The sequence below is a fragment of the Gekko japonicus genome, unplaced genomic scaffold, assembly GCF_001447785.1.
Source record: "Gekko japonicus isolate JY-2015 unplaced genomic scaffold, Gekko_japonicus_V1.1 scaffold36, whole genome shotgun sequence".
NCBI classification, from domain to species: Eukaryota; Metazoa; Chordata; class Lepidosauria; order Squamata; family Gekkonidae; genus Gekko; species Gekko japonicus.
In genome coordinates, this window is record NW_015164182.1 from 1,952,540 (window position 1) to 1,980,021 (window position 27,482).

At 50.4% G+C, this 27,482-nt stretch overlaps 1 protein-coding gene across 1 annotated transcript in view; it reads left to right on the plus strand.

Moving 5' to 3' along the window:
* Positions 1-8,919: 8,919 nt before the first annotated feature.
* ADGRB2 (adhesion G protein-coupled receptor B2) overlaps positions 8,920-27,482 on the plus strand; it is a 149,718-nt gene continuing 131,155 nt past the window's right edge. The window contains exon 1 of the mRNA XM_015408088.1: positions 8,920-9,709. Coding sequence (XP_015263574.1) covers positions 8,929-9,709 — 781 coding nt within the window. The 5' untranslated portion in view covers positions 8,920-8,928. The remainder of the gene's footprint in view (positions 9,710-27,482) is intronic.

Genomic DNA, 27,482 nt, shown 5'->3' on the forward strand with positions numbered 1-27,482 from the left:
TCTGAAAGCGCTGATCCCCAATCACCACCCTCTGTCCCCGACCTTGGAGAAAAGAGGCAAACCATTGAAGGGCAAGCCCCTGAATCCCCACATCGGCAAGGCGGTGGGTCAGCAGCTGATGGTCGACCATATCGAATGCGGCCAACAGATCTAACAGCAGCAATGCCACCACACCACCTTGATCCAGATGCCTTCGGAGATCATCTGTCAAGGCAACCAGAGCAGTCTCCGTCCTGTGGCCGGGGTGAAAGCCAGACTGGAAAGGATCCAGGACTGAAGCGTCATCCAGAAAGCCCTGTAACTGTGTCACCACCGCCCTCTCTATCAGTTTGCCCAAATAGGGCAAATTGGACACCGGCCGGTAGTTGGCCAATTCGGCCGGGTCCAAAGATGGCTTTTTAAAGAGAGGCCGGACCATCGCCTCCTTGAGTGCTTCGGGGAATCGTCCCTCAATAAAGGACTTGTTGACAATCTCTCGCAGAGCCCCTCGAAACCCCTCATGACCCGCCTTAATGAGCCAGGTGGGGCACGGGTCAAGGTCGCATGTGGTTGGGCGCATGGCAACAAACAATCTGTCAGCTTCGTCCAGACTGAGTGGCCTAAAGCACTCTAAACCCGGTACCGAAGACTTGCAAGGGATCTCGAGTTCATTCACTGTCTCAATCGTGGTGGGGAGGTCGCGGCGGAGCATCAGGACTTTATCTGCGAAATAGCTCGCAAAAGCCTCACAGCCAATGTCCAATTCCCTATAATTTCGCCTGCCCTGTGGCAGGTCTGTCAAGGTCCGAATCGTACTAAATAATTGGGCCGGGTGTTAGCTCGCAGATGCAATCTCAGCAGCAATGAAAACCTTCTTAGCAGCCTTGGCTGCCATCTCATAGGATCTCATAAACGTCCTATAGGATGCTCTTGATGCCTTGTCGCAAACGCGACACCACCGTCTCTCTAGTCATCTCAGTTCTCGCTTCATCAGCTGCAGCTCCTGGGTATACCAAGGAGCCCGCCTCAGATGAGTCCGGAGAGGACACCTGGGAGCGATCTTGTCGATGGCTGTGGAGAGCCGGATTTGCTAGTCCTCCACCAGCTCATCCAACAAGCCACCAGGGGGCTTTGGATCCTGCAGAGCCCTCTGGAACCGCAACGGGTCCATCTGGCTTTGCGGGCGAGCATAAATCTGCTCACCGCCTACAACAGGTCGGGGTGGAACATTCAGATGTGCCTTCAGGGCCAGGTGGTCGGACCATGGCACTGCCTCAGCAGAAATCCGATCCACCTCCACCCCTGCCGCAAAGATCAAATCGAGCATGTGACCGGCCCGATGCATGGGGGCTGATACAAACTGTGACAGTCCCAGTGCCACCATGGATGGCACCAGGACCGTAGCCCGGCTGGAGGTCGCGTCCTCAGCATGGACGTTGAAATCGCCCAGCGTGATACGGCCTCCAGCAGGGACGGCAGGCTACTGGCCGGTGCATTAGGTGGTCAGTACACCATGCAGATCACCACACTCTCCGCAGCCTCCAACATCACGCTGACACACTCTAATCCCACGATCTCCGCGGTCGGGAGTGCCCTGAAGGAGTAAGCCTCCCGAATAAAAATAGCCACTCCGCCCCCCTAGTCCGTGATTGGTGAAGGATCGAATAACCTGGGGGGGCAAGCTGAGTGAGAGCTACTCTCTCCATCACCCAGGTCTCGGTCATGCACGCCAGGTCTGCCTGATGTTCCATCACAATATCCTGGAGGGTTGTTGTTAATGGACCTGGCGTTACACAACACCAGTGACGGAGGGGGGTTATCAATCCTGGCCCCACTGCCAGCCACCCTTGGGATGAGCCGTAGGCTGGAAGGACGCCGAGCCATTCGCAGTCTCCATGTCCTTCCCTTAATATCATGCCTTGGCCCACCGCTAAACTTCCCCCTCCCCAAGAGCACCGGAATTTGCTGCTCCGACATAGTTAAGACCCCCTGGCCATCTTCGTTGTACTTCAGACTGCCAGGTCAAAAAGAAAACAGGATGGTCCACACACCGCTCCTGAACCAACAGGCTAAAACTAGGAATGACTTGCTGCTAAAAACTAGAATGCTGCAAAACCAATATTTCTAACCAACCGGTCAACTAGGAAATAACAATACAACGTCACAACAATTAATACAATTAAATAACCCTATCCCCAGTATTCCCAGTCAGACAACACATCCACCCAGCATTCACTCACTAACAGCCAGACATCATCCACTCACAACAGAACACTCATTCCCCCCTATTGCTAGGCAGTGTTATATCTTAAACAGCTACCCTGACGACGATTGGAGAGTTCACCCAGCCACCACTAGAGGTCACCAATGTCCTTCGACTCGTAGCTCGTCCAATCGCCACTAGGGGGCCACTGTTGTTTTGGCCCCCCAGAGTTCCTAATCTGCGTCTCCGAGCCCGGCCCCACAGATCTCCCAGGTTGTGTCTCAGAAGCTCCGGTGATCCGCGTCCTTGCCGGTCATCCCCGAGGATTGTGTGGAGACAGCAACTTCGCCCAGATAACTCTGCCCAGCCAAGTGCTCCAGCAAGCCGATGATCCCGGGCTCCACACAACTCTCTGCCCGCAGGCCCTCCCAACCAGTGCCCGGGCCGCAGAGCAAACTCCAGCCCAACGATCTCCGGCAGAACAAGGGGCCTGCTCTGGATCCTCCAGTCACCAGCCGCCAACTCCTCGCCACCTCCTTCTTTCCTCCCGCTGCCACCCAGGCCGCGATAACAACCATGTATAAAGCGTGGCGCAGTGAGACTCGGCGCAGCAGCAGCCTCACGGTCCACGAAGATAGGCCTGGCCCCGAGAGGCCCCTGAAACACACACACACCGTCCAAGTGAGCCCCAAGCTGCACCACGGCGCCCTCAGTCAGCGGCCATATGAGTAGTCCTGGGCCGTTCCATGGGTGGGAAGGCGGGCATTCAATGTAGACTACCGCTCCTCCCAACCCTACAGTCAGGCGCACCTCGCGGCCGCTGGCAGATCGATTCCCCAATCCGCTGTTATGCCAGACCGCGGCTCCCACACGCGGAGCCGCTAGGAACAGGCCGTTAAGCCAAAAGAAAAAGCAGCGGTGGCTTCTACCGCAATTCCTGCGTCGCTGGTGTCTCCCGGCGCTGCAAAGTTTCCAATGTGATGTTCTCTCCCACATATTAGACAAAACCATAGGGGTCACCATAAGTCAGCTGCAACTTGACAGCACTTTCCACTGCTAACTCTGGTTGTCATCACCACAACAAAAAGCTAGCCTTTTGCCCTAGCCTGTCCCAGATTTCTCATTAGTTTATTATTGCTTTTTAAAAAATCTCAATTTAATTGACTAATAGAGCCAATGTACAAAGTGATTGGTTAAGAAATAAATTCATGCACCACTGAATGGTTTACAATTAACGTATAAACAAAACAATGACAAAAATTTCATGCATGTGTCACATGATCTGGACGACCCCTCATCACTATCGCTGGGCCCCGTCTGCTGCAAGCTATCCACCACTGCGTCCCCCCCCCGGGGGGGGGGGGAACTACAGAGGCCTCAGACTATCGGGAGGGGAGGAGGTTATGTCACCACCCTCCGTGCTCCCTCAGCTTGGTCAGACAGTTCTCTCTCTCTCTCTCTCTCTCTCTCTCTCTCTCTCTCTCAGCTTCCGTCTTTCATCCCGCCAGCGCCTTGTCATCCTCCTCGGCCTCTGCTGTTGTTCCCCCTTTTATTCCCCCTCCGCACCACCTGTTTTCCCCTGTGTTTTACCCTCCACCCTCCTCCTCAGCCCCACCCCCTTCACTTATGCAGGGATGCTGAGCCGTGGGTGTGGTTTCCTCCCGGCTCTCTGTTTCTGGCCCTAGTGGTCATGTCAGTCCCCCATCTCTCCCTCCCCAAGCTGTGCGGGCCGATGGCCCGGTGCGGTCCCCTGTTCTCTTCCTGGGGTGCTTCTCCGTGGGGCCAGTCGCTCCTCGGGGGTGACGTCGCCCGAATGATCTGGAATCGTACCGTCGGGCCCTGGGGGACGCGATGACTTTGCGGCGGGTCGACCTCGGTCTCCGGTAGGTTCCGTTGTGGGCTGGGCTGGGGTAGTTGGTGGCGTCAGGGTCCCAAGCGGCGGCGGCCAGCCTTGGGGTGGCTCTCCCTCAGGACAGGATGTTCATATTTATGTCAGATGGCAAAACAAATTCTGATCTGAACTGATAAATAAGCTTTGTACTCTTCCATTATGGATGGCTGAGATGCACTGCAATAAAACAATTGCTGGAAATACTACATGCCACAGTGAAATTTCTAGGTGCCGTGGTGACTGGGTAACTGGGATTTGTCAAGCTCTGCCGTCGAATAAAGCCAGGCAACTAGCAGTCTGAGGTCGAGTTCAGACCTATTTGGCCCACTGCACAGTCCCAGATTTCATCTTTATATTGGGCACTTTCAGCTTCTTTCTCCCACAGGAGCCCCAGGTACAAGCAAACTCTCTCCTGTCTAGTGGGAACAATTACAGAAACATTAATGGACTCCTGCCCTTTAACTGTGCACCTCAGCTGCTTCCTCTGAGGTGCAGATAAAGGGTTCATACTGACACATACCTGTCCATATGCATGAACTGCAGTGGTGGCTCGATCTTCCCTTCTGCATTTCGGCAGCTAGCCCTGGGAAGGAAGAGGTTAGAGGTCTTTGTGTGCCTCTTGGCACAGGGGGAAGAGAGTCATTGGCCTTTTCAGCCCTGCTGAGTTCAAAATATAGCCCCTCTTAAAAATTAGTTGCCAGCCAGAGCTCCAGGGAGACAGTGGCTATTTTCATTGGATCGATTAAGAGCCATAATTCACTCACTGTAAAGGGTGTGTGTACATGCTGAGCCAGGCTTTTCAGGAGGGCCAACTTTTTAGTTTGCAGATGAATCATTCCTGTTGGAACCATGTGCTCCCATAAGTCCATAGGCCTGGCTACCCCCTATGCTATATTCCCTCCTTGCCCACCCAACCCCACTTTCTTCCTAGAAATGGCCAGAATGCCCTTGAGAAGTTTTACTTGTCTTACAGAAAGCTGTTTTTCCCCCCTTGGGCTCATAATTCACAACTGACTTCTTGCCTGAATGAGACACTCTGGATCTCACTTTGAGTTGTGCTTGGGGTGAAACCAGGGAGTAGTTAAAATCTTAAGCCAGCCCTGGTTTTGCATTTGCACAGGGGGTAATGTGGGCTGCCCTAATAGCCCAGACTAGGCCTAGCTCTTTGGAGCTCTGAAGCTAAGCAGGGTCCATATGGGAGACCACCAAGGAAAGATGGGGGCTGCTGTGTGGGGGAAGGCAATGGCAAACCATCTCTGCTTATCTCTTGCCTTTAATACCCCATGAGGTGGAATTTCACGGGGTCACTGTGTGACACATCTTACCTCTAATGTGGGCAGAAACCACTGGGTTATGCGCATGAAGTCCCAGAGTATGCGCACGACATGAGAGTACCTGCTCACTGAAGTCAGAACAGCAAGCAGATCATCCTGGCTGAAAAAAGCTGAGAAGTCCCAGGTTCTTGGGATGCCTAAACAATTGCCAGGGGTGCCTGTGGATTTACTGTTCCCCAGATTTTTGTTCAGGTGTTATTACAACAGAACTTTGCTTTGCAGGTGACATATGATGCCCCCTGTTTGGGATTATTTAGCAGAAGCATGGGGGACAAAGCAGACAATCCAGACAGACAGCCTCCGTTCTTCTTTGGAGTCAGGCGCGTTAGCAGGAGCATCCCAATATTTTCCACTCACACCAGAAGCTACTTCTTCTAGCCAGTTACCAAGTTCCTGCTTCTTTCTCCTTTGCTGGGTACAGCCCCTGTCTCTGGAACATTTCTCTGCACCATCCAGCACGCGGGTGTTGGCTGGTAGACGTCTCTAATAGCTAGTAACCAGCAAACATCAAAAGCCATTTCACATGCATCTCCTCTCCATTAGTGCCTACTGAAGAAGCTACTTAGCTATTAAACTAAATAAATATGTAAATGGGCCCAACTAAAGAGGATGATCACATAATAACATTGATTCAGCCTCATTTAGGGTGGATGTGGGGGGGGAATCTAGATGATTCCTCCTTAATAATCAAATTTTATGCCAGCGTCTAGGAATCAAAAACATTTTGTCAGGTATTGCCACTGCCTTTTCTTACAGGTCCAGCAAGGCATTCTGTTCTTTTGTTAGGCTGGGAAATCTCCTAGCTCCTTAACACTGTGCCTGGGAGGGCTTTAGAAGGGCCAGGGGATGGGACTTTATACCCTTACAAAGAGCACTTTCCTGTGGCCATCCTGCGTGTACCAATGCACTTTGTTGACCAGAACATAAATGCAGGGAGGGGGGAGGAAAGAGAACTCTGGATCTTGAATGGCTGGGAAGTTTCTCTCTGCTTGCTGTCTTAAGGAGGATCTTGCCAAAACCTCTGGGAATGTGCATGTGGCTTGGTGTAGGGTCACTTCTTAGGAACTCTTCTGCTAATATACAACACAGGACATGTAACAATTCCTTTTGCTGAACCAGCTGATGTGCAAACTTTCAGGTTACACAGAACTCTTCCTGGCAGTTGTTTGAAAGGTAGTGGCAGGGATTGTGACTTGCTCAGGTTGATAGTCTCCCAGTGAACTTGACATTTCTTTAAACACAGAAAAAGATGGTGTTAAGCAGGACGGATTGAGGGCTGATCCATACATTAAAAAAAACCCACATGGTATTGCCCTTCTGGGCTTTTACCACTACAGGATGCAGGTAGGCAACCTAATAACTTTGTGATGAACAAACTTTGTCTGTACGTCTTTGATTACATGCAAGGTGGACTGCCGATTGGACTGCCTTGATGTTCCCTGCTGAGGAAAGCACTGTGCTGATCAGCTTTGCATCAGCGGAGTAATGGTTTGGACGTTGCAGCTTGCTGCAGCATTTACCCAGTCTAGGAACTAAATCATTTCCTTTACTAGTGAAGGAGTAGTGCCTCCCCATCTCTACCCCTCCTACCCGGCTCATGGTTGTTTGGGTTGTTAAATTGTCTGATTTTTATAAAACACAGTTCTTCACCTTTTTGCACCTTCATGGGCAGTTTCATCCCTTAAATTACTGACACCAGAGAGACTGAATTGTCTTCTGTGCCTGCGCAGCCAGCAGCAACTATTCGAGATGTTTGCAAGAACGAATTGCAAGATTAGCGGGATTCATAGGCATACACTTAAAGCACACCAAGACACCCAAGTAGTAAGTTAGGACTCAAAAATATCTCTCTCCCCCCCTTAATATATGCCTTTTAAAATAGGAAGCAGCAGTGTCAGGGGGCAGTGCCTGCAAAAAAGCCATCTGATTGGTTAAGAAAGACATGAGATGTCCATACTCTGACTCAGTAACTCCCAAAGTACCGTACGAGAATGGCTGGAGTGCCCCGAGAAATTAAGCAATGCATTAAAGGGGCTGTTCAGCTTAAATATATATCAGCAGAGAGAGCTACCTGCTATATCTCTGCATGATTCCCTGCACTGCTCTCCCAGTCAGCCTCTGCTGGGGGAGTTAAGTCAACTGCATTTCATTGCTCCTGAGGAGGCTGCCCATGGTGTGAAAGTATGACTCCCTGACCTAAGTTTGCCTCCTCTTGATCAGGAATTATGTCTTGATTGGTGATTTATGCCAAAACAGAGTGGCTGTGCTATCAGCAGTTGTGGAGTGGAACATGCCTTTGGGACTTTAAATCCCCCATCCTACTTGGATGTTGCTGCTTCTGACCTAGAAGCCTTTCCCATAGGTGGTTTGGTTGGTTTAACTCTGTACTGAGGGAAATACCCTCTGCATGTGTTCACAGGTGCGTCCATCATTGTCTTTACTAGAGATGCACTTTGCATATTCTCTCAGGTGCTTTCTTCTTCTTATTCTTCTTCATCATCATAGTCATTTTTATTACAAGTGCTAATTAGTCAGTTTGTTCTGCAAAATATTGAGCCAGCCCAGTTTTCTAGAGGCCCGTTAGTAGGTAGGCAGAGACGGATACTTGAATGTGCCAGTAAAAGAAAGGATTATTTTCTGGTCTGTCTTTCCACCCCTAGCAGGACTTCATTGACAAGCTCACAAGGGGTCTTCAGCTGAGAGGTGGGACCCCTTCCTTCCCTGTAACACTGCTGGTGGTGCTGATTCTGGTGAAGGAAAGGCTTGCAGGACTTCTTCTTATGATCACTGCTCTGTATCTCCCAGGACTGAAAGGTTCAGCCGTTGAATGCTGGGTAGTGGTCAGAGCGGGCTTCTCATCCCCCTGTGCAGTCCCCCCAGTCACATATACTCTTGGCCTGACCTACCTCACATGAAGCAGAGAAATAAATCCAAGTGTCAGACACCCAGCCTGATGCTCAAATGGCCCGTGGCAGTGGTTTCCCTGGAGTTGTCTCTTCCCCTTTTATATTTCTGTGTTGAGGCATGCTACTGAAAAGCAGATTCCAGAGTAGATGGAAGGGGAGGGGCTGTGGCACAGTGGTAGAGCATCTGCTTGGCATGCCGCAGGCCCCAGGTTCAGTCTCCGCATCTCCAATGAAAAGGATGAAGTTGGAGGTGAAGGGAAAGATTTTCCCTTAGACAGGGTTCCAGTCCTCCAGATGGAGCCTGGAGATTTGCCAGAATTACAACAGATCTCCAGACTACATAGACCACTTCCCCTGGAGAAAAGGGCTCCTTTGGAGGATGGACACTATAGCATTATACCCTGTCCTCCCCAGGCGCCACTCCCCAATCTTCAGGGATATTCCAGCCTGGAGCTGGCAACCCTGTCACAAGACCCTCTGAGTAGGCAGGACTGACCCTGATGGACTGGTGGGCAGGTTCAGTACCAGGCAGCTTCACGTGTGTCCCTCTGGTTCAGACCCTGTCCATAACTGCTTGTATTTGTGTGGTCTCTTCCCCAGGGCAAATGTCATAGGATGAACCCTGCTGGACCACTCTTACTGTCTGTGATATCGTGTCTCCTGTGGCTATCCCAGGGCTTCGACCCAGCTCCCAGCGCCTGCTCCGCCTTGGCCTCCGGGGTCCTCTACGGCTCTTTTTCACTGAAGGACCTCTTCCCCACTGTCTCCACCGGCTGCTCGTGGACCCTGGAGAACCCGGACCCGACCAAATACTCCTTGTACCTCAAGTTCAACCGGGAAGAGCAGGTCTGCACCCACTACTCGCCCATGGTTCTGCCGCTGGATCATTACCTCTCCAATGATACCTGCAGCCAGCCAGAAGTGACGGCCCTGCCTCAGGAGGACCAGGAAGAGGAAGATGGGGATGTCAGGTTGGAGCTTTGCCAAGGGGGAGGCCCATTTGCCTTTTTCCATTTTGACAAGAACTTTGTCCAGCTGTGCCTGGCAGAAGAACCCGAGGCAGCCACTCGCCTGCTGCCCCCAGAGGCTGTAGAGTTCCGCTTTGTGGAAGTCCTCCTGATCAACAACAACAACTCCAGCCAGTTCACCTGCAGCGTCCTGTGCCGTTGGCTGGAAGAGTGCCTCCGTCTTGGCACTGGCCAGCCCTGCGGCCTCTCGCAAACAGGGTGCGTTTGCCAGCCCCCCCAACCCCTGCCGGCCCCTCCACAGCTCAACCAGACACTCTCCAATGCTCTGACACCTCCCGCTCCCAGCGGCAGCAGCAACAGCGAGTGCTGCGTGACTGAATTGCATTCTGGGAATGCGAATGATGTATACTCTCCAGCCATTAAGTATGGTAAGTGGTTGTGGACTGGGGGCGGGGGGCCTTCGCAGAGAATGTTGCTTGCGGAGGGCTTTGTCTCGGCCACTGTGGGACAATTTAATTTAAAATAATTTCTCACAGTCACTAATGTTATTTTGAATCCCTGCTTCACCCCTGGGGATAGGAAAACTACCTCTTTAATAGAATCAGCCCCAACTGACAATGTTATTAGCAAGCTTTTGAGTTCCACAGGGACTCCTCTTCAGGTTACGTACAGAAGTTGCAACCAACTTATGGCGACCCCAGCATGCCACTTTCAAGGCAAATGAGAAGGAGAGATGGCTTGCCATTTCCTTTTTCTGCAGAGCCTTCCTTGGTGGTCTTCCATCCAAGTACCAACCCTGCCTAGAATCTGAGATCTGATGTGATTGGACTATACCATGATTGCTTCCCTCCCATTCTTCGGGTCTCCAGTAGGGGCCAGCCTAGAAGCCCAATTTGCAAAGTGGTGAAGAAGGGCTGTGGGAACTCATTCAGGGATATTATGCCCAGTGTAAAATATCTGTGGTTGCACAGAGGTAAAAGACCCGTGCCTTCAAATTACTGCCAGAGATTGAAGCCCTGTGGAAACTCAAGCTGCAGTGTTAGAAGAGTCAAACGACAAATATATACACTGCAAAAACCTTTATAAGTTAAAGTGTTCTATATGTTCCATCTTATAAAGTGCATTGTGTATTATTCATAATATTCTAAAACAGGTATATATATTCATTACATGCAATATCAACAATAATAATCAGTTTGTACAATCTAATAGCTACCAGTCAATTTACATCCTTTTTACACAATCAACCCCAGTGGGAGTTTCTAGAATTGTACACCCGCTTCTCCTTGCTTTAAAGTCTTCTAAGGGGGGAAGTTTCCTTTTGTGGTTACATTGTTTGTTGCTGGTCCTACAAAAGGCCCATAAGCAGCTGACAATCATAGACGGAGGGCTCCTGTCTTTCTCAAGGCTGCCCTGACAAGAAGATATGGAGGAGGCTCTTAACCTGGATCTCCGTTTTTTAAATGTCAGTGTTTAAAGCAGCTGCAGACCCCCTAATATTGAATTGGGGCTCTGCTGCTGGAGAGGCCTTGCTTCTCCTCAATTTAAATCCCTCCCCATGAAGCAAGAAAGTGACTGAGATAGCTTCATGGCATCTCTGTTAATCTCTGTGGGGAAAATAGTCACTCTGAAGGGGGCATTTAAATTAGGAGAACAGTGCGCTCCCCAACAACATTTCTTTGATCTGGTTTGCCTCTCCTCATTGCTGCTTTTAAAGAAGAACATGCCATCAGTTTGCAACGAACTCATGGTGACCAGGGCTGGTGCTATCATTAGGCCAACCTAGGTGACTGCCTATAGCGCAGGCATCAGAGAAGTGCAGAACTGACGCCAGCAATGGGGGCAGCAATGGGGCAGAGGCGAAGGAGGGAGGCGTGGGGGGGGAGAGAGAGATTAGTGCAAAGGACAATGAGACCCAGGCAGCCAATGAGAAAAGGCCTGGGTGCTGACATATCTGTTACCGGGTAGAAGAGCCCCAGAACGCAGCCTGAGCAGCAGATAAACAGAGGCGCACAAAGCTGCTGTGTTGTATTGGATCATCAGACCGCTGCTGGTCCATCAGTCCTGGGGCCTGTGGGGAGGGCAATGTAGATGGTGAGAGGTCTGGAGATCAAGTCCCATGAGGGAAGGTGTGAGGAGGTTGGTAGATTTAGCCAGGGCTTGTTTTGTAGAAAAAGCCCACCAGGAACTCATTAGCATAATAGGCCACACCCAACAGCAGAAATGCATTAGCCTATCAGGCCACACCCCTGACAGAGCAGCTCATTAGCATATTAGGCCACACCCCCACGTTGCCAGAAGTGTGGTCATCCAGCCACACCCATCTTTTGCTTCTTATTCTGTTTACCTTGTTTCTTGTCAAAACCCAGGGCTTTTTTTGTAAGAGGAACTCATTTCCATGTTAGGCCACACACCCCTAATGTAGCCAATCCTAATGAGTTTCTGCTGTTGGGTGTGGCCTATTATGCTAATGAGTTCCTGCTGGGCGTGGCCAACTCGGGAGCCAGCCGGAACTCCGTTCCTGTGCGTTCCTGCCCAAAAATAGCCCTGGGTTTAGCCTGGAGAGGACAGGACTGAGAGGTGGTATGGTCTGCCCTCTTCAAGTACTGGGCTCTGCTTTGGAGGTTTTGAAGCAGCAGAGGCTCAATGGCCACCTGACAGCAATGCGGATTCTGTGAATTTAGGCAGATTCTGTGTGAGAGAGGGCCTGAAGGGGCTCTCAGAGTGGCCCTTCCTTGCATGCCCAGAGCCAGACCCACCACCACCACTTTGGGGTCAGGAAGGACTTTTCCTCCAGGCCAGATTGGCCCAGGAATCCTGAAGGTTTTTTGCCTTTCTATGGGCACAGAACAGGGGTCGTTGGGGGAGTAAGAACGGAGTTAGCTGTGGATTTCCTGCGTGGTGCAGGGGATGGTGACTAGATGACTCTAGGGGTCCCAGCTCTACCGTTTCTGTGTTTCTAAGGTCAGTCTTGTCTGTTCAGACTGGCAGCAGCTCTCCAGGGCTTCAGGCAGAGGTCCTTCCCGTCCCCTCCCACCTGATCCTTTTTCAAACTGGAGCTGCTGCCAGGGATTGAACCCAGGACCTTCTTCATGCCAAGCAGAGGCTCTACCACTGAGCCAGGGTAGGCCCTAAGGCAAAAGAGGCAGAGGGGTGAAAGCAAAGGTGATCTGGATCCTTGAAACCTCCTCTGCCTGTCCTGTCCCTCTTGGAGTTTCCTGGGGAGGGGCTGCATGCCCTCTGGACTGTGTACAAGGGTGGATTGTGAGAGTCCCCCTCCCCCGCATACATCTGCAGTGGTTCCTCTGGACCCCCCCCAAAGAGGCACAAGCCAGCCCCTCCTGGGCTTTAGAAACAGCCCATCCCCCAAAAAACTTCCAACAGTTTCTTGTTTATTGTGATGCTCATAAGAGTCCCTCCCACAGTCGGGAGTTCCCAATGGCTGTACTCCATCCAGGGGACCACATGTGCCAAAGAAGTCGAGGTGGAAACACACAAAGCAGCCTCAGTTTGGTGCAGTGGTTCAGAGTGTGGACTCTAATGTGGGAGAACCGGGTTTGATTCCCCACTCCTCCACATGCAGCTGCTGGTGTGACCTTGGGTCAGTCACAAGTTCTCTCAGAGCTGTTCTCTCAAGGGCAGTTCTCTCAGAGCTGTTCTCTTAGCCCCACCTACCTCACAGGGTGTCTACTGTGAGGAAAGGAAGGGGAGGAGATTGTAAACCACTCTGAAACTTCCTCCTCCCACCAGTAAGCAGAGCTCCTGGGGGGGGGGGACAGATGAAAGATTGGGAGGGGGGCTTGGAGACACCCATTAATTTTTTATGTGTTCACTTTCTTTATACCATGCATTTCTCCTCTCCTCAGTTTCATCCTCACAACTTCCCTGTGAGGTAGGTTAGGCTCAGAGCATGTGACTAGCCAAGGTCAACTTTCCTAAAGAGAGAGGGAAGAGGTGTCTCTGGAGAGGGGAGTTGCGTCATGGTCTCTATCCTGTTGTAGGGGAAGACTTGCCACTGTTTTGCCCCCTTTACTGTGGTTTCTCCCACTTCGGGGAAGAAGAAGAGAAGAGATTGGATTTATACCCTGCCCTCCACTACCCGAGGGAGTCTCAGAGCGGCTTACAAACTCCTTTCCCTTCCCGTCCCCACAACAGACACCCTGTGAGGTAGGTGGGGCTGAGAGAGCTCTGAGCTAGGGGCTCTGGGGCAAGTGATGCTCTGTCTTCTTGGTGCTTGGGGGGGGGTCAACAGTGGGAGGGCTTCTAATGTCCTGGCCCCACTGCTGGACCTCCTGATGGCACTGGTATTTCTGGCCACTGTGTGACACAGAGTGTTGGACTGGATGGGCCTTTGGCCTGATCCAACATTGGCGTCTCTTATGTTCTTATGTTCTTATGGCTTGCCCAAGGTCATCCAGCAGGTGCAAGTGGAGGAGTGGGGAATCCAACCCGGTTCTCCCAGATTAGAGTCCGCACACTTAACCACTACACCAAACTGGCTCTACCCCCTCTCTCTTTCACCTGAGTAGCCCAAAGACAGCCTGGCAGGCAATGCTCCCTCTAAGCTGTGGAGTCTTGTGAGCAAAAATTCTTCTTTGTGAGCTACTGGCATTAAAGTTGCGAGTGAGCGATTTGGATACTGCATACATTAGTTTGCTCTGAAGCCAATCTTCCTGAGCTAAGACAAACATGTGTGAGTTGGAGGCTAAAAAACTGAGCTAGCTCACACTAACTCAGCTTAGAGGGAACACTGCTGGCAGGGGTGTCGCTTAGCAGCATAGCACGTGGCCAGGCAGGTGGGTAAGGACTTGTGCAGACTTTCTCAAGCTGAACAGACTTTATTTCCACAAGGCACAAATGCAGGGCACTAAAAAAGATAAGATCTAGGCACACTAAGTAAAATGAACAACAAGACAGTTGCTAACTAAAGAACAAAGTTGGAGTCCAGTGGCACCTTGAAAACCAACATTCTGGGTAGAAGCTTTTATGTGCAGGCACACGTCTTCAGATACAGAGGCCACCAACCATTACATATAGGTGGGTGTTGCCAGAGCTCCTGGCTCTGGCTGGGAGGGCGGGGTAGAAATTTGATAAATAACATAAATAAATTTATAAACCACCCTCCCCCACATGGGCTCAGGCACCCCCCCCATGGGGGGTGGTGGCTCATGGTGGTGAACAACAAATACCCAAAATAGTTAAAAGAGTCTAGATGCATACGTAATTGAAAATTGGTTAACAATGGGGGGGGGGGTGCAAGTCGTTAGCCTTGCTTAGGGTGCAAAAAAGCCTAGCCCTGATGGTGATGCCATCCACGAATTGTTCCAAGCAAGAGGTGAGCAGAGATGGTTTGCCTTTGTCTTCTTCTGTATAGCCACCCCATCCAAGTGCTGGCCATCGTTTGGGAATCCTGCACGTAGATCTTCCATGCTATCTGAGCCACAAGCAGCCAATGAACTAATATGACTGTTTGTGGGTTATGGTAGTTCTGACTACAGGTGGAGGCTTGTGTGACTGAATGGATATGCTGAAATTCTCTGCATTTGGAAAATAAGAAGAGATGGGATTTATACCCCACCCTTCACTACCCAAAGGAGTCTCAGAGTGGTTTACAATCTCCTTTCCCTTCCCCTCCCTACAACAGACACCCTGTGAGGTAGGTGGGGCTGAGAGAGCTCTCTCGAGAACAGCTCCCGAGAGAACAGCTCTGAAAGAACTTGTAACTGACCCAAGGTCACACCATCAGCTGCATGTGGAGGAGTGGGGAATCAAACCCTGTCCTTTCAGATTAGCGTCCGCGCTCCTCACCACTACATCAAACTGGCAGGGAGAAGGCTAGACTTTTTCCTGGCAGGCCAACACTTCTGCATGCAAGGGGTGTTTTGGTGTGGAGACCTGCAGTCCGAAGTGATGGAATCCAGAAATGGTTTAATCTCTGGAACTGGTGCTTACTCAGATGACCGCTGCACTTAACTGTTTAAAAAAATCCACAATCAAGTTTCTTGAGTGAACGTTCCTTTGACTCATTGAAAATGAATTTGGTACCAACCTGGTTTTAGGTGGGGCAGCCGTGTTGTTCCGCAGTAGAACAGCAAGACTGGAGTCCAGCAGCACCTTAGAGACTGACCAGATTTCCAGGATATCAGCTTTCAAGAGTTAACGCTCCCTTTGTCAGATCTGATTAAGGGAGCATTGATGCTGGAAACCTTATGCCCAGGAAATCTTATGGGTCTTTAAGGTGCTAATGGACTTGAATCTGGTACCAAGATGCAGACTGAGGTTCTGATGATACCTTTGAAAGAGCATCGGCAGTCTCTGATGAGAGCCAGAGGCTTGCCCTGGCTCTTTTGTGTGTGAGAGTATTTTCTCTTTGTGCGCACCTGGAAGTCATGGTTGACTTCTGGCAACCCCTAGTGGGGCTTGAACGTTTCAGAGAGGTGGCTTCCTATTGCTTCTGCATCCCAGCCCTGGTATTCCGTGGAGGTCTCCCATCCAAGTACTTGCCAGGGTCGGCCCTGCTTAGCTTCCGAGATCTGACGGGATCAGGCTTGCCTGGGCTATCCAGGTAAGGGGAACTCTGTATTTCTGTCATGCATGAGAGGCAGAAGTCGGCCAAGGAGGCAGCATTTCAAAACTGTCTTGGTACATGGAAGATTTAGACCTTTTGCTTGCCAGTTATGTAAATCCTGGGGGTAGAGTCTATAGGCCCCCCAGGTCTGCTCTGACCACTATTATTACTTGTTCAGTCAGTCTTAATCTGCAGGTTGAGGTCCTCTTCCTTCATTCGTCCTGGGCCATCTCTTACCTCTCAAGTCATTTGTCAAGCACCTCCCCTCCCCAGCTGCGTTCCATCGCCATAGGCCTTGTGTGGCTTTCCCAAGTGAAAGCTGTTGGAATGTTCATGAAAATTCCGTGACATCACTGCAGCTTGATAAATGGCTCAGTTGGGTTTTGGGGACTAGCAGTGGGTGAAAGCTTGTTTTTATCTTGTTCTACAAACAGTCTTACAGCCACTCAAAGCTGGTAAAGATGAGAGGTAGTTTCTTGCTTTAAGCCGCTTGTGGCTCAGCAGGAGATTTGAACTTGGCTTTCTTACATCCACATTCCAAAATATACCGAAGTATACAGTGGTAATAACAGTATGGTGCCTTTGAATCCACAGTTTCTGCCTTATCCCTAGAACCTTAAAGACAGCCCTACCATATCACATTGGAGGCCTGTCTAGTCTAGTATCTTGTTCCCAACTTTGGCTACACAGGTATTTCCAAGATGTCCACTGATGGTTCCTCCAGGTCTGATCCTCTGAGGTATATGATCTGTGGTGATTCATGCCCGTTGGTGGAACTTTTCTCCATGGTGTTGTCTGATTTGTGTGTGTTTGAGACTAAGCTAGTGAACCATCACCCCATCTTGTGTCAGTGAGTTCCACAAGGCAATTATGCATTATATGAAGTACTTCTATTTGTCCTGAATGGTCTGCCAGTCAGTTGTGACTGAGTGATGCTGAATTCTGGTTTTCTGGGGGTGGGGGGATCTTACAAAGGCTGTGACGTACCCAGCTGTTTTAAGATCAAGCTCCTCTTTCCAGCTGAGAAGCTGGCACTTCTTAAACTGGCATTGTGCCCCAGCTGAGCTGCACAGGCATCCCCCCCTCCGTCCCATTCTTCTCGGCTCTTTGCTTGTGAGGATCCTGTTGCTCTGCTTTGGTGGAGACGTAAAAAACAATTTATGGGGAAAATGACCCCTTTTCCCATGGCAAATTACCCTTGACTGTGACAGCCCAGGTGCCTGTTATTCCAAGCCAGAATATAAAGGAGCTACATTTCAGCCCAACCAGACTATTAACCAGGCGGAATGAGGCCATTTGCTTGTTAGTGAGTAGCATGAGCCGAAAGCAGAATAAACGTTTCTCGCTGGGCCAGCAAGCTTGTCTCAAACACCTACCCTGACACCCCTGCTGCTGCAAGAGTCTCTTTGAAGAGGTTGGCAGTGGCAATGAACATAGTTCCTGTCCTTCATCTAATGCTCATCTGTCTCTGCCAGCACCGTTACTCAGATAGCCGGTCTCCTGAGTGACCTCTGCTCTTCCCAGACCCCGGCTGTTGCCTGCCAACCAAAAAAAAAAAATCCTTTCATTACACTTCTGCATACAAATTCTGTGTTATTGTATGGGGATTCTGCAAAGTGCCATTTTGCAGAATTTCGCAGTGTAGCAAGCATTTAGGACTTGGTCTTTAGCTGAGCTGTAGGAATGGGTTCTCCTCTACCTGTTCTCTCTCCTCCCCTAACCCCATCTTGCTCACCAGCTTGGAAGACTCTCTTGTGTTGATTCTCAAGTTATAATGTGAAATTTGCCAAGTGAGTAGCGGTTGCAGCATATGTGTTTCCAAGGGAAAGATGGAAAGCCAGATCTGTGCGCGTTAACAGGCTCTTTGGGGTAGCTGAGACTGCAGAGGCCCTAACATGTCATTGCACTGCATTTACCAACATCCGCATCTTGGAACTGTTTGTGGTCTCACAAGGTCTGCTTCTCACACCCCCTCCTCTGCTGAGCCAGGGAGCTTGGGGCGAGGGTGCATCTTCTTTGCATTTTGCTGTGGCAAGCATGTGGGATAATTTGCAGTCACCAGGCCTGTGATTGCTTTCGAAGGGCAGTGGCTTGAACTCTCTGTTACCTTCCTCAAATTATGTTTGACATTCAATTAAAACCTGGAGGCACCTGGATGTGTAGCAGGGAGGTGGGGGGGGGGGGGGGGGGGAAGGGATCGTTTTATTTGCAGACTTATCACACACTGGGCTTTAGGCAACTAGACTCATCTTTATGAGCTCTTGGGGGGGGGGGCAAAGCAGAGCTGGGCTAAGGCCAAGCATGAATGTTCTACCTCTCAAATTTTCAACAGGACCTGCCTCTTCTGCTCAAATTCAAAATTATATTGAGTCATTTATGTCCTTCTGAATGGGTGTATTTTCAAGGTTCCTCAAATGGAGAACAGGGGGTTATGGGTCAGATCCTGAGGTATAAAGATGATTCACACATGATGGAGAACACAGATTGGGTTCCGGGGTCCACACCCAGTGTAACAATTGAAGGGAAGAGAAGGAGGTCCCCCTCTTTTTTTATCCACTGGTCTCTTCCTACCTGGCTGTGCACCTGCCCTTTGAAGGAAGTAGCACAACTCTACACAGGCTTTTTAAAAAAGACCAAATGTACCCAGAGTGGGCAAGAAGCTGAACTGTGAGCGGGGTTCAAATCTAGCCTTTTGTTGACAATACGTTAAAGCAGTCTCTTGTCCCTCAGTTTCCCTATCTGCAACATGGGGGCAAGTACTCTGGCCTGTCCAACACCCTCAGATTATTAAAATAACTAATTATCAAGAACGCTTTGACTGCTGTGTACCTTTTTATGTATTTATAACCAGGTCCTTTTTTGTGGCAGTACTTACTGGTACGGAGTACCAACAGCTTTTACAGGCCCTCCCAAGTCCTAAGGGGGGAATTGGTGGAAATCAGCACAGCCTTATATATGAGTACTGGCACCATTTCTTGTTTTCAAAAATAAGCACTGTTTACAATGCTTACATCTTGCCTTTCTGCCCAGTCAGGGCCTGTAAAAACAGCATAATTAAAATTTGTCATAAAACCACTTAAAAAGTATAGCTAAAAGTACAGCTAAGTAAAAAGTAAGGCCAGAAGGACAGTTCAACGAGGAAACACCAGAGCAACCAGGTAAATTTTCACTTCCTGGTGGAGGACAGTGATTAGGGAAGGGCATGAAGTGAACCATGAAGCAAAATTTGTCACAAATTTCACCCTGTTTGTGGTTTGCAAACCAAAGTTTCTGATGGGTTTGCCATCATGAACTTTTAAAGCAGTTTGTGGCGGTTCATGGATAAAGCAGAAAGCAGGGGTTTAAAAGGACTCTTAAAGAGTCCCTTTAAACCCCTGAGCCCACCGCTCAGCTGTTTTTCAGGCTTTCTGCAAACTCTGTTTAAAGGGACTGTGATCCCTTTCAGCGGGGTTTGCAGGGCCACAAACTGGTTTGGTTCATGTTTTGGTTTGTGGTTCAGCCACGAACCAGCATGAGCTGCATTTTTCCAGTTCATGCCCATCCCTAACATTGGTATAAGGGGACAGGTGAATATCCCTGGAGAAGGAGTTCTATATAGGGCTGCCAAATGCAGCCGGGGGGCGGGGAATCCCCCGCTTCGGAGCCCCGATTTCCGGCGCGCCGGAATCGGGGCCCGGGGGAAACCCCACCCCCGCGTGCGTGTCACCCGGAAGTGACGTCGCACGCTGGGGGCGGGGCCACACCATTTGAGGGGAAAACAAAGAGTTTTCCCCTCAAATGGCGTGGCCCCGCCCCCAGCGTGCGACGTCACTTCCGGGTGACGTGCACTCGGCACAGCCCCGACATCGTCCGGGAGCCCCCCGCTCCCGGGCGATTTAGATTTGGCAACCCTAGTTCTATAATCTTGATGCTGCGTCTGAGAAGGCCCTCTCTCATGTTGCCATGCTGCCTAATCTCAGAAGGTGGAGGCACCTGAAGCAGTGCCCCAGAAGGTAACTGTAGTGATCAGGTAGGTTTGGACAGGAGGAGGGGGTCCTTACAGCGTGGTGGTCCAAAACAGTATAGGGCTTTAAAGGTGGACCCCAACACTGTGAATTCGGCCCCAAAACAAATTAGGAACCTGTATGGAAAACCAAACTTCGTTGAGCAAGATGTGGAAAACCTTTTGACCTTGAATTTCTCCACAGAGAGTAATGTGCTTTGTTTGTCTGAGCCATAGAGGTGTTAAACATAGGAAGTTGCTTTATGCTGTGTCAGACCATTAGTCCATACAGCCCATACAATAGCTCTCAGGCAGAGAGAGGCCATCCCCAACAGCGCCCCCCCCCCCCCGTGCATGCCTTTAAATGAGGAGGCCAGAGACGCAACCTGGCACTTCCTACATGCCAGTCACAAGCCACAGACCCTCCAGTTTGCTCTCGTGATTATTTCAAGAATGCCATTCCTTCTGCAGCTCAGGCAAAAAAGGGGAAGGTCCCTGCCCCAGGCAACTCACAGTCTAAGAGCTGAGTATGGTGGGGACCAGCAAACAGGTTTGCAGTTGCTGCTGGCAGAAAGCAAGAAAATTCTCAGAGGAGGTCATTTTTAAAAGGCATGGCTAGAAAATCTGACTACAGAGACTTCTGCATCATCCCCAGGAAATGTGGATTTTCATTCTCTTTGCAAGCTTCAGAGTGCATCCTTCCACATGTCCCCAAGCAGACCAGTTGATACAACCAACAAAATAAGGTCATAAAGCTTTTCCACCTTAGTCCATGGTGAAGGGGGGGTTGCATGTTTTTTTAAAAAATCTGGTCATAGGGAAATAGCTCATGAGGCTTGACTGTATGTATGCAGCTGATACACTGGTTTTCTATGTGACTGGAATGGGAGGGGCCCCATGAGGGAGTATTCAAACCCAGACCACGCCTCCCCTGCAACCTGGCATAGTGGAGCCTGTGACCTTGCAGAAGCATAGCAGGTCTTGCTCCTCATCTTGCTCACTGCCTTGACCCTTCCTGTGTATCTCAAAATCAGGATGGAACAAAGATGAGATTGAAGTTAAATAATAAGCATTTCATGAGCACTTGGGTGAAATCCATCCTTTGAAACTGTGCTGGAAGTGGCTCTTGTTCAGAAAGTTGGAGGTGATTGACAGAGGATAGCTAACTACTCAATCATCCTGTTTAGGCTGCTGTCAGAGGGGTGATTCTGGACATGCTGGACCAGTGAGTCATCCAAGACTGGCTTCTCTGGCATCCTTAATTTTGCACTTCTGTGCTTTGATGGATGCCAGCTGCCTTTTCTCCAGGCTGTGTGTATATCTCTGGCATCTCTTCCGGTTGGTTTGTCACTGAGGCTCACAGATGTCGTGCAGTTTCTCCACTGCCCGGGTGCAGCTCATTGGCACAGAAAGTCTCTTCTCACACTTCTCAGGACCTCTGCAGGGCAAATGCACCGGCTGTGGCACTAAAGCCTGAAACTGGCGCAGGCACTCCATGTGCCAGGGATGGCAGGGCTTTTGGGAAAACAAACGCAACGCCCTCCTCACCTCTTTCCCCTCCCCCATCCATACCAAGGTGTGCCACTTGCCTGGGAGATGGCCACTGTTCTGCAGAGGTTAAAATGGAGGTGGTTGGAATCTAATGGGTAGCCATGGCAACAGCCATGCTGGAGAGAATTGGCTTATACAGAGATTATTAAGGAAAGGGAAAGTATATGTATGATTTTCAGCTTCGATAGCAGGGGGCTCAGGTTGAGTGAGGGAGAATGGTGCAGGGGGAGGGCAGTGCTGGAGGGGATTGGTCACCTAAGAGCAGGGGTCGTTTCGTAGAAAAAGAGCTAGGGGAACTCATTAGCATAACTCATTAGCATATGCCACACCCCCTGACATCACTGGAAGTGTGTCATAAGGCCACCTCCCTGGCCCCAGGCAGGCAGGGGTGGGGAGAGGCAGGGAGGAAGCAACTTACCCTCCCTCTTCTCCTGCCTCCTCCTGGCTGAATGAGGGCCGGAAGCGGGGTGGCCGGAAGCAGGGGGTGGGGCTTAGTCATGTGTCCCACCCCCCGTACCTCACCCAGGGGAACTGCGATCCCCCGCAATCCCCCCTGAAATGACCTCTGCCTAAGAGGCCTTGATTTGTAATGGATCCTTCTTGCTAGGAGGGAGTCTTGCCACAGCGGCGTGGCTTTGAAGAGCCCAGGTTCAAGCCTTTGCTCTGGGCAGTCTTGCCCAATCAGGCCTCTTGGCATGACACAGCAGACAGGATCTGCTGGGGAGTAGCTAAAGGTACTGGAAGGGACTGAGCGTGCAGGTGCTTGGGCCCAGGAGCTGTGGGCCAGTTCCCATTGTGCAGGAGCAAGGGGCCCAGGTGGTAGTTGGCTGGGAGCCCTCTATCCAGGACTTAGCATATTCTTGAATGGGAGCTTACAAGCATTTAGAGAACTGTGTGGTTCCCAGTGATGTCTGCAGCTGTTACTGTGTGATCTGCTGGTTTTATTGTAAGACTGAGTCAGAAGTTGGACCAATTTCCCCCCCCTTTTTGAGGGGAAGGGATACAGTTTCCCACAAGCTTCCTTCCTCTTTGTTTTCTGGTACTTTTTGCTTGTAATTATGATTGTCCTGGAAACCGCTCCAAGGTCCCTGCCACACGGGGGACAAAAAGAACGGGCAAAGTGCGGCTTTTAAAAGCCGCACCAAAATAGGCACGCGGCGGCAGGATCATACAGATCCCGTGAGCCGGCGTGCAATTGCTCCCCGTCACGATCAGATGCCAGGGAGACCGGGGAGGAAGCCACGGGAGGCTGCCGAACTGTGCATGTCTGAGCATGTGCAGTTCGGCCAGGACCCGGGGATGCGCCGGTGGAAGAACGCGCCGGCGATCCCATGGCCGGCTTTGATGTGGCTGTTCGGAAAGAACCACCTCGGTAGGTGGTTCTTTTTTGCTGCGGATTATCGCCGGAAGGGCCGGATCGGGGACGGGCGCGCAACGCTTCCCAGATGTTGTGGTGGGATTGCGCCCGTTTGCTCCACCCCTGATCCGTCCCTCTCCCGGCCCTAATCCTCTCGTGTGACCGGGGCCCAAGTTGCCATTTTTTTCTTTCTGTCCTGTAACTGAACTGCCATGAAGTCGCAACCAACTTATGGCGACCCTAGCAAGGGGCTTTCAAGGCAAGTAGAAGCTAAGGTGGCTTGCCGTTGCCTTCCTCTGCTGAGCCTTCCTTGGTGGTCTCCCATCTAAGTTCTGACTCTGCTTTGCTTCTGAGATTTGATGAGTTTGTTCTACACCATGCCACCTTCCCACCTGGCTGGCCACAAATGGGGAAGAAGACCCCATCATGGCTGAAACAGGTCCTTGGCTGGCAATTGACTTTACCCACTACTGGGAAAGAGCACAGACCAGGGTTTGAAAAAATTGTCGTCTTGTACTAATGACTAGAAGGGAAGTGGATGTGTGTTCCAGCCTGTCATGCACAAGATGGTTGGTGGTTGGCTTTGTCACATGTTAACTCTGGGCTGTAGCTGGAAAGCATGTGGGAAGCTGATGGAATTCTGGCAGGATTGGGACAAGAGATGGGTGCAGCACTGGAGCAAACCCACAAGAGGGACAGTTTTGGCAGAGTCCCTGACAAGGCAGTTTGAGAAGTTGGTCCAAAAGTGGTTGGAATGAGTTTGCAGGTAGACAGGCAAGAGAGTTGGTCGGGGAAGCTGGAAAACTGGGAAGGTGACTAGAAGACAGCAGAGAGCCCCACAAGCTAACCAAGATCTTAGCTGTTGCCCAGAGGGCAATCCAGGCCTAATCCAGAAATCTTTACAGTGGAATCAAATCAAGAACTTTTTCTCCTTCTCCCAAAATACTAGAACTCGGAGGCAGTTAATGAAGTTGATGGGCAGAAATTCAGAACAGATAAAAGGAAATATATGATGAGTGATGAAAATGTGGAATTTGCTGCCAGAGGAGGTAGTGATGGCCACAGGCACAGACAGCTTTAAAAGGAGATCAGACAGATTCAGGGAGGAGGGGGTCTATCACTGGCTACTAACCAGTGTCTAAAGGGAACCTCCATAGTCAGCGACAGTAAAAACCTTTGAATACCAGTGTCAGGAGGCAACATCAGGGAAAGCTGTGGACCTCTATGCCCTGTTCTTGGCCCTCCATAGTAACTGGTTGGCCACTGTGTGAAACAGGATGCTGGACTAGATGTACCGCTGGTCTGATCCAGCAGGACTCTTCTTAAGAAGAACACACAAACACTTTGTTGATATAGCCCTGCTGGGCCACAGAAGAACCTGGCTGTCCCTCCTTCCATCATCCTGTGGCCTCAGCATGGCAGCAGAGGAGACAGCAAGAAATGTGATGAAAACCCAAGTCCTCAATGAGCCCAGTATTTTCCCTGATGCCATCCTATGCTGAACCATGATTCCATTGCATGGTTCTCTGCTCAGGCACGATTGCTTTCCCTGTGGGATGTGTCATGTGATTCTGCTGGGCTTGTCTTTCTCCCGCAACATGATATGGAGGCTTGTTGCCCTAAGCTGGCAAAGTCCCGTTGCAAGGACAGACTTTGGGGGGGGGGGGGGAATCCACATTTCTGCAGTGCCAGAATTCCGCAAAAGAGTAGTGACGGGAGCAAAGAAGCTGGTTTCTTGTGAGATGGAATAGATTCCCTCTCCTGTTGCGGGCAGGAGACTCTCTTCCCTGCAGTTGGCAGAAAGATGATTTTAATGGCACACACATGTGGCAGAATGAATGCTTTCAGCTGCGGAGGTGGCAGGGCACGGATTATAGAGTGAGCAGTGAAAGTTAGTAAATTTGGACCCATTTTATGGCGCTCATAAGTGTCAAGACAATCTGTGCATCTGTGGAGAGCAGTGGAGACAGGATGAAATGCACCAGAGGCTGGTGAGATGCTGCGGCTGGGGGCAGGGACGTAGGCTTTTCCTTGGGGAAGGGAACATGAATGAGAGACGTCTAGTGCCTCAACACTACTAAGCTGGCCCCTGCTGCAGCCCATCCAAGGCGTGGTCCTACAATGCCTGCTGAGTCACCAAATTGATGGGAGGGGCTCTGGGCTGCAGCACATTTGCTGCTGGGTTGCATGCTGTGCACCCCTGTGCTAGAGTGTGACAGAATATTGGGAACTGGCAAGGAGGCCTGTGGTTTTGGCGGGCCAGATCCCGGGGAGAGCAGCATGGCATGTGGTACTGGTGGTGACCCCCCCCCCCCCCCGGGGCATGCAGCTGCTGCAGTTTCTCTCCCTTCCCATGTCTTCTGTTCAGGGATTCTGTGATATCAGCACCATTCTGTCCAGTTAGTGTATTTGGTTTTTATTTTGCCACTGTTTGTTTTCCCCCAGGGCACAGTGCATCTGGCTGGGCCAGTTGCAGGGCTATTTGTGGGTGGGAAACCTGCCACCTGCCTGGATGGGTGTGTGTGTACCAGCAGTGCCCCAGACAGCAGCCCTCGCCTGCCAGGGCCAGATGGGGAGATTGGAATCACAAGCGCCAAACAGCCCTGCTTTGTATACTTGACATATTGTTATCAGTGGTACTTGATGTATCTAATACTACTACTACTAATAATAATAATAATAGATGCCTGGAACAGCCTCTGATGTCCAAACGGGATCGTTTTGAAAGCCTGCTGATGGATCGGAAGGGTGAGGGGAGTTAATTAGAGGCAATGTGGCAGCCTGCCAGGGACGGCATGTTTGTGTGCCTGGCTCCTGAGAAGCTTGTTGTTTTCCTTCTCTACCTGGCGACAGGAAAAAGCAAAAACAAAATCTCTTGGCTGTTCAGGCAGGACAGAAGGAGGGGGTGTTGCATTCGACGGGCGTCTTCTGTTGCCAGTGGAATACAGTTTACATTGGAAATCAATCTTGCATAAGGTTGCGTGGGACATTCCCAGGGACTCTCAGTCTCAGGCAGATTGTTGCCATTCCAAACTGCCCTGTCCCTGCTGATGACAGAGCTGGATGGCTGGAGATGTAAGACATTGCTGGGCAGGGCAAGGTGTTCTTAGAGAAGCAGAGACTCTCCCATAGCAGTTCTGGGGAAATGGAGCCACCTGGGAATCCAGGTGACCACTGAAAGGCTTTTCCTCCTGGCCCTTTATGCATCTTGCCATCTTCCAATGCATTTAGAAGAACTGATTCTGTCCTTACTGAAGTCCTTCCTTAGGAGTAGAATGACTGGAAGAGAGGCCTTGTGCTGGCAAGCAGGGGGTCCACATTTTGCTAAGGTCTTCAGTTTTAGCTCACTGCTTTCAATGCCCGTTAGGTCTCAGTAGTGCTTAGCGGGGGGGGGGCATCCTGAGCTGGCCCAGTTGGGAGCCTTGGCACAGAGTAAGAAGCATGCCTCTGGATCCCAGGACTGAGCAGGGTTCCTGGGTGAGGTTCTCGTTGTCCAGGGCGGTGGGGAATGTGGACTCCTCCTGTTAACTCTTGATATGGGGACATGCAAGGGAAGTGCTTGCTGGGATGGAGGGAGCCTGGTAGTCCTTGGTGACAGTTTCTTCACACATTAGAGTACAGAGGTTGTCCCTGAGAGTCCCTTGCCTGTATAATGGTCACGTGTGTGTGTGTTATGTGCTGGCAAGTTGCTTCTGATATTTCGCAACCCTATTAACATCCTGTCATTGGCAGCCTGGCTTAGGTCTTGCAAAATGAAGGCCATGTCTTCCTTTATTGAGTTAGTCTGTTTCAGTTGGGTCTTCCTCTTTTCCAGCAGCCTTCATCTTTTCCTAGTGTTATTGACTTTCACAGTGAGTCTTGTCTTCTCATGATGTGACAAAACGACAATAGCCTCAGTTTAGTCATTCTAGCTTCTGGGAGAGTTCAGTTTTGATTTGATCTAGAACAGGGGTGTCAAACTCATTTGTTATGAGGGCCGGATTTGACTTAAATGTCACTTTGTGTGCCATACAAAGTAACACGAGTTACCGAAGAGATAACTTTTATAAAGATGATTTCAGATGCTGAATGGCAATAGCGGGCATGATTGGATTAGGTGTGATATGAAGAAGAGAAGTAGAGATTGGATTTATACCCCACCCTTCACTCGGCTTTTCAGAGTAGCCTACAAACTCCTTTCCTTTCCCCTCCCCACAACAGACACCCTGTGAGGTGGGTGGGGCTGAGAGAGCTCTTTTGAGAACTGCTCTTTCAAGAACAGCTCTGAAAGAACTATGGCTTGCCCAAGGTCATACAGCAGCTGCAAGTGGAGGAGTGGGGAATCAAACCTGGTTCTCCCAGATTAGAGTCTGCACCCTTAACCACTACACCAAACTGGCTCTCACAGAGGGGTATGTATATGCAGCAGGGTAGTAAGTGTGGAGATATCAGCATTGGTAATGACACAGGAAACCTAGGTCTCGATTTGGTACAGGAGGATTCAGTCCAGGAGGATGCAAAGAATAAATGGAAATAAGTCTGAAGAAGTGAGCAGTGACTCATGAAAGCACATACCCTACCACAAATTTTGTTAGTCTTTAAGGGGCTACTGGGCTCTTCCTCCTTCTACTGCTATTAGAAACCACAACATTCAGAAACCAGTGGGGCAACATTTTAACCTTCCAGGACATTCAGTCGCTGACCTAAGAGTATCAGTTCTCTTACAAAGGAATTTCAAAGGGAGATTGCTGAATTGCAACTGAT